Below are 7757 nucleotides of genomic sequence, written 5' to 3'. Positions count from 1 at the left end.
AAACAAGAGTTAAAAGTTAAAAAAAAACGAAAGTCATTCTCGATAACAAAATAGATTATAGACTAATGAAGTTTATACATTATTCTAAACACAAATTTCATTTTTGTGATCAAATCAACCCGACATAGATAATACCCTTTTGAGGCTTATAAATCTCGGTCATAAATTATAGAATTGATAAAGTTGGGATTGATTAATGAAGCATTCACTTGATAACTGTCGTATTCTGGGAAAACATTTTAAAATGTGGCCAGGAAACTCGTCCTTCAAATATCGATCGGTTTAAATTATGACCCAATCTTAGCAAAAACTCTAAAAACTGGGACTTCGCGATGATATCGATTATCTTGAAATTACCAAAACTTCCTTATTGAGCACAGTAGCTGGTCGAGTAAGGAAAAGAAATTGATCTGTGTGGGAGTTGTGTGTGTGTGTGTGTGTGTGTGTGTGTGTGTGTTAGTAAGAATTAGAAAAAAAAGGAGAGACAATAAATGCTTCTGCAAAGAGCTGTGCCAATCTCTTTTCCTTATCCCTGTCAACAGGGTATCTTTCCGTGCTGGCAACAAAAATGGACTCATTATGGAGCTAGATGTACAGCAAGACGAGTACCTCCCATTTACTCCTGCTGCTGGTCTCAAACTGCTCATCCATCCACCTGACGTGGTACCTTTCGCTCACGAGGATGGAATCATTGTCAGACCTGGTGTTGCCACCAGTGTCGGGCTCAGGAAGGTAAGTTGAGTACAATCACCTACGCACACAAGGCAAATCGCATTAAGTTAATTCTTTCCTTACAGATCATTTTCAGTATTTTCCCAAAATGGCAGGCTTACCCAGCAGAAAAATTGATATTGTTTTTAACTCAAACAAACTCTCTACAAACAATTTTATGTTCTTATTAATAAAACAAAGATCATTCTTCAACGCTTGTGATGTACACAATTAATTTGAATAAGAAAAATATATATTGTGTCGTAACAAATGTGACGATTTTGCTGCAGGTGGTAAGGAGAGGATTAATATATTTCGATAATAAAGATCCTCAACCTCATCACTTGCAATCAACTGCAATACAAGAAAAACACCCACATCACCCGACACGTTTTAGAACAAGGGCATACGTAGTGTTTCATTTGATTCCAGTTCTATTTTCTGTTTCGACCAGAGTGGTCTTCGTCACGGCAATTACTTTGTTATTATTGATATCCCCAGAGCAAGAAGGGCGGATCGTGTTTTTATCTTTTATTTTTCTTGTTATTTTTTTCTTTTGTGTGTGTGTGTGTGTGTGTGTGTGTGTGTGTGTGTGTGTGTTCAATGGCCAAAATTATTATCTAAAAACAAATTCACCCTTGCAGTTAAAGATTTTAGTGACAACCGCTTTGAAACCTTTACTATGAAAATCTAATCTCATTAAATGTCTTTGCTTTCATCAGGTTGAAGTTGAACGTCAAATTCAACCGTGGGGAAAGTGTTTCAGAGCATCAGAAACAAACTATGATGACATCAATATGTTCCGGAGTGAATTATTTAACGGGCATTCCTACGGCTACTCTCAAATGGCTTGTGAGAAGACGTGCTACCAGAATGAATTGCAGTCCAGCTGCCAGTGCTGTGATATCAGCTACCCGTGTTTCTCAAGTGAGAACAACCCTTTGTATGAATGCAACATGACCCAAAAAGACGTTCTAGAGTGCCACAAACAAGTGCGCACTAATTATCTTTCAGGGACCCTTGGGTGTAGTGAAGTTTGCTGGCCGCCATGTCATGAAATAATATATCAAACTAGTTACTCAGTGGCAGCATGGCCAAGTGAAAAATATGTTGATAATTTCAATAAGAAAGCTGCAAAGGTGAGGAAAGAACGAAATATTACTGGCGTTGTCACCACAGATCAGTTAAGAATGAATTACGTGAGACTCGAGGTGCATTACGAAACAATGACGGAAAAGTCAATTGTAGCATACCCGGCTTACAACTGGAACAAGCTCCTCTCTGACCTCGGGGGTCAGCTGGGCTTGTGGATGGGATTTTCCCTTATGACAGCCATCGAATTCTTGGAACTTGGTTGGGACTTTGTCGGTAAACTTTGCCTAAGTCCTTGTAGTTCTTCTCGAAATTCCGACGCAACCAAAGTTTAAACTACACGTTAAGTTAGAACAAATCTAGATATCTGTAAAGAACAAGCAGATAAGATTGAGTGTACAGAATAAGCCGATTTGTGCTTTGCTAGGCTTTACAGTAGTAATTTGCTTACGCTGTATGCTCGGATATTTAAACAATCTGATGTTTCGTGACTGAATTGCTTAGTTTTGTTGTGTGTAGTGGTAGAAACATCAATAACATCATTGTGTATAACACAGTTTATAATTCAATTGAAACACGGGTTCTCCCTTTGGCATATTCGACGTAAAGTATGATATTGGAAATAAGTTTTCAATTTTGATTGATTTGATTGTCTGAGGTTGTGATGAATGATGAAACGATTCTGTACGAATTTGTAGTGTTTCACTTTTTGAACCACGGGGTTCGAAATCAAGATACTGTCGAAGGCCACGGCTCAGCTTGTAATAAATAATTTTGTTTCCACAGGATGCAAGAAATCAAACTGCCAATGGTAAAAATCGAATTCGTGCTATATGAAGTTTATAAGATAGAATGCAAAATATGTACAAGGTTTTTGAGTCGAGTTTTTTGTTGTTGTCTTTTTGTTTTGTTTGTATGTGTGTGTGCGTTCGTGTGTTTGTTTGTTTGTATACATGTGTAATATGAATGGAACAAGCAACGGAAGTGATAAAATGAATGGGAGAATTTATCTCTTGTGAAGAAATGAAAGGTAGATAATAATCTCCGAGTGTTTTTATTTATTTATTTAGCTTTATTTATGTGCAGGGTGCATGCGATTGTATGCATGTGTGTGTGTGTGTATGTGTGTGTGTGTGTGTGTGTGTGTGTGTGTCCCTGGCATCAATCCAAGCCTTTTTCAGCACCTTCTTGGATACTATCCGGATCTGTTTTTATCATTTTCATATCTTAGATATGTTTGTATAATTTATTTAAAATCAATATCTGTCGTGGTGTTTGTACTTTATTTCAATGTCGACTAAATGTGACATACAACTCTACTGGCTCCAGGGAAAAGATAAGTATCTTTATGAAAACTGATTGTACTTAATTAATAAATTACTAACCAGCGTTATTTTTATCTGTTCCCCTTTTTTCCTAAGCCAATTAAAATTTGCCAAGTTATTTCCATTTGTTAAATCAATTTGGGACTGCGAGTCTCTACGAGGAGTAAAGCAAAGTATTCCTTCAGAGCCATTAGATCTATAGAACCGGAGTTTATTCCAGGTTCTATAGCGTAAAATAGACAATAGCAATTGCTTGCTACCCTTTGGATAAGACGCTAGTCCATTGCAAAGTACTTTAAACTAGACATAACAGACCCAGCTACCCAATCACTGCTAGGTGAAAAGGTGAATCGCAACAAAAAAAAAGAAAGAAAAAAAACTCGACTTCACCCGGGATTGATCTCTGTGCTTTTGTCTGTGAAGCGAGTGCTCTACCAACTGAGCTAGCAGGATACCTTTCTGATAGGAGTAGTTAGATCGAATTCTAGATTTATTTATAAGTTTGAGTTTCAAAAAGCTTGTCAAGAAACTTTTAGGCCATCATGCACCAGAAAAAAAAGGATGGTGAAGAGATTGTCAAAAAATCAAGCAATCAGGAACCGGTAGGGAAAAGGGAAGTAATTTAAAAAGCGGGTGAAGGTAGATCAACGCAAAATATGTATATCAGTGTATAATTTGGTCTGAGACCACTTGGAAATCTCAAATAGCATAATGTTTGTTTGTTTTTAAGGGTTTTACGGCGCTTGCAACACAGTAAAAAGGAAGAAAATGGGATAGTAAAACGTTTTAGAATTACAATTAAAGCATCCAAGAATAAGGCAGACAAAGGAGAATTGGTTCAAATAGGCAACAGTTGTAGATTCCAAGAGCACACTATCAGTGTACTTAGTTTGAGATCACCTACAAGTCTCATCAGACACAAGCACAGGTCCCCACTAAGAGGAATACACTCAAATGTTTACAAATCATATAATACATAAACAAAACATAATACAGTGCATAACAGAGAGATGATTTACAAGGAAAAAAATATCATCTCCCAAAACTAACTATACATTTGACTGTTTCCCTCCCAGCCAGGGTATCCGGCCAGGGCCAGGACAAAACCAAGTAATCTCATTCCAAGACAAAGACAAAAAGCAAATTGGAAAATAGATATACAGGGATAGAAGACATAGTAAGTGCCACCCTGCCCACTATGGGAGGCCAGGAACCCCAACCAGTGTATTTGGTCTGAGACCACTTGGAAATCTCAAACAGACATAATCATAAGGTCTTTGTTAAACGGTGAACACGAAAACGTTTATATGATACACTATATGTGTGCAGCTGTATGGTCCAGGGTCCGAGTCCCGCTCTGAGTGGCGCATAGCGGAGTCCCTAGAAAAGGCTCTCTCACCATACTCAGGTGTAAAATGAATACATGTTCGTTAACAGGGTTGTCTCTGTCAAAAAAAATGTAATATCGCCTAACAAGCATCATGTATCATCTTATATATTAAGTGTTGCTCTTGTAAAGTGCCTTGATCAGGTTTAGTGGATATTGATCGAGCTATAGAAATGCTCAAGGCAAGATTAATAACGAACAATAGCATATATATATGTAATGGGTAGATAATTTCAAAGAGGAAATATTACCATTTGTTATAGAATCCATCTGTATACACCCCAGCACGTCCAAAAGAATGGTCCAGGCATGTTTTGTTTCAGAACAAGGAAACAAAGCCACAGGAAAGTGATAAATAATGATATAAGAGGTTTCAAGGGGTAGAACAGTGAGTTGATTAAGAATACCTGTTCAAAGGATCGCATCCCAATCTCCATCCTTCCCCATCGTCCTTGAGAAGTCTATACCTACAGCTCAATTGCGGCTATGCGGTCAAGTGGTATGACGCTCGGATCGGAAGGTCCTGAGTTTGAGCCTCGCTTGCGCATAGTTGAGTCCTTGGAAAAGGCTCTTTACTCACATTTTCTCACTGTACTCAGGTGTAAAATGAGTACCTAGCCGTTAACAACGTTGTCTTTGTCCGGGGAAAAAAAATTCTTCATGTTACATGTCGCTGTTGGTCAGCGACTCCTTGTAAAGCGCTTTGGGCCTGTTTAGTGGATATTGCGCTATATAAAAAAAAGCTCAATTGCACTTGTGACATGAATCAGAGAAAAAAAATCCTTTCATAATAAAATGTTCATGTGTCACAATTGACAATTAATTATAATTCTTTTATTTCACACTCTAAGCTGAACTTACAATGGCGAAAGAAAACAGCAAATTTAAAAGGTAACTAACATTAATGAAGACAAAAAATGGTTTAAAATTAGTTATTTTCAAAACTTCTAGGTTAAAGAATGATACATTTCAGTTTGTAATAGATTCAAACCTAAACTTTGTATACACAATATAATGGTTCATCTTTTCATTTAAGTTTTTGTCTTTTTAATTTGAACACACAAACCAGCATGTCAAAATCTAATACGTATCAGCAATAACAACCTTCCAAAATAAACATTAAAAAACATTTTAAAAATATCAACAATAAATACGCAAATTTTCAACTCTTTTACCATTTTAAATAAAATCATGTCTTTGAAATATTGAGCCTCACCCGACATGGCAGTTAGATTTTTTAAAGATCTATTTTTCATTATGTGTAAAAAATAAAAGACATAATTCTTTATATAACCCTTTTAAGAAAAAAGATTGAGTGAAGTCGAATACGAACATGAACTGCCCTTCTCTAATGAATAGACATTATCATTTTGGTAATCAGAATGAATTCTAATACGAACACGAAATGCCCTTCTCTGATGAATAGACATTATCATTTTGGTAATCAGAGTGAATTCTAATACGAACACGAAATGCCCTTCTCTAATGAATAGATATTATCATTTTGGTAATCAGAATGAATTCTAATACGAACATGAAATGCCCTTCTCTAATGAATAGACATTATCATTTTGGTAATCAGAGTGAATTCTAATACGAACACGAAATGCCCTTCTCTAATGAATAGATATTATCATTTTGGTATCAGAGTGAATTCTAATACGAACACGAAATGCCCTTCTCTAATGAATGGATATTATCATTTTGGTAATCAGAATGAATTCTAATACAAACACGAAATGCCCTTCTCTGATGAATAGACATTATCATTTTGGTTATCGAAACAAGTGCTTATTTTATTTTTGGGTGAGAAAAAAAATAAGTCATCCAACTCCATAGGTATATATTCCAATAATCTACACCATCTTGTGTAAATCTAATTTGTTTGTAAACGTAACACATGATACAATGTAATATATTCCATGAATTTGACATTTTAAGTTCAAATCTATCAATCCTTATCACAGTGTTTGCTTATAATTTCGAAGACAATAAAATCATTTGTATATCACAGTCTTTTTTTCTTAATCATGATAATGATGATGATGATGATGATGATGATGGTGATGATGATGATGATGATGATGATGATGATGATGATGATGATGATGATGATGATGATGATGATGATGATGGTGATGATGGTGGTGATGATGATGATGATGGTAGTTATGATAATGTTGATGATTATAATAATAATTGTTATTATTGTGACATAGTGTGAATTTTTAATTCAGAAAAGTGAGTGGAGCAGGCACTTATGTTGGTAACAACAAGATATGAAGTGAATAGAAAAGTGCCAGAAGACAATAGAGAATATAAAAATTTTTATTCTCTATTGTCTTCTGGCACTTTTCTATTCACTTCATATCTTATTGTGACATAGGTGGTGTTGATGATGGTGGTAGTAAAATGCCAAAATTTTACTAGAATTTTTCTGAGTTAAAATAAGTATTTCATTATATTTTGGCTACGGTTTTGGCATAGAGTGGTTTGGTAGAATTCTTTGGTTTAATTAGAAGTATATTGCATTGAGTCTACTGATTGTCAAAACATCTCATATTGTATGATACAATTACTAAATTATTAAGATTCCTGAAGCTATAAACTCAGGCGATTAACTCACTCAACCCTAACACCGATTATATCCGTAGTTTACCCAGGTTACTTTTACCCAATGCCTATTTATTACATTTTTCTGAGACAAATTATAGGCGTAGTATCAACGTTAATGTTTTTAGTTTTTACATGTTAATGATAGTAGAATAAAAATATATATGTACATGCTCATTTTTAATACATTTTTTTTCTTCCAATTTTGGAAAGAAGGAAAAATCTCTAGGATTGAGTGACTTAAAACAAAGAATATATTATAAAACCCAAGAAACAAAACACTGCTGAAAATTGATTGACGTTTCAGGGTTACCTGTTTGCCCCCCCCCCCCCCCCCCCCCCCCAAAAAAAAGGGAGTAAAAATATACAGAGAAAAGCATTGCATTATTTTGACCATCGATAATGCCAAATACGAGTATTTCAATATGTGGCTCAGATTTGTTTCAATTTTCTTTTTTAATTTAGGACTGGGCTCCCAGGTCTACAGGATCAACCAAGAAAATACTGGGTAGCTGCAAATAGACTACGGTCAAAACATACAAGAACAGCTGCCAACATGCACAAATGGGGGCTCCAAGAATCACCAACATGCCCAAAGTGCAACCAAGCACCACAAGATGCAAACCACC

At 35.7% G+C, this 7757-nt stretch overlaps 1 protein-coding gene across 2 annotated transcripts in view; it reads left to right on the top strand.

Moving 5' to 3' along the window:
• The window catches only part of LOC144969919 (acid-sensing ion channel 1A-like), a 17234-nt gene extending 9502 nt beyond the window's left edge, over positions 1–7732 (top strand). Inside the window, exons 5-6 of one of the 2 annotated variants that reach the window (XM_078908999.1) lie at positions 543–732; positions 7594–7732. In XM_078908999.1, the coding sequence (XP_078765125.1) occupies positions 543–732; positions 7594–7650 (247 nt within the window). In that variant the 3' untranslated portion in view covers positions 7651–7732. Of the gene's footprint in view, positions 1–542; positions 733–1433; positions 3195–7593 lie in introns of those variants that run through there. The other variant, XM_078908991.1, reaches the window with a different exon arrangement.
• The last annotated feature ends 25 nt before the right edge of the window (positions 7733–7757 follow it).

The sequence above is a fragment of the Berghia stephanieae genome, chromosome 1, assembly GCF_034508935.2.
Source record: "Berghia stephanieae isolate SIO BIC M18660-M18661 chromosome 1, UCSD_Bste_1.3, whole genome shotgun sequence".
NCBI lineage: Eukaryota > Metazoa > Mollusca > Gastropoda > Nudibranchia > Aeolidiidae > Berghia > Berghia stephanieae.
Note: the sequence above shows the minus strand (reverse complement) of the source record. Positions and strands in the feature narration are given on the sequence as shown.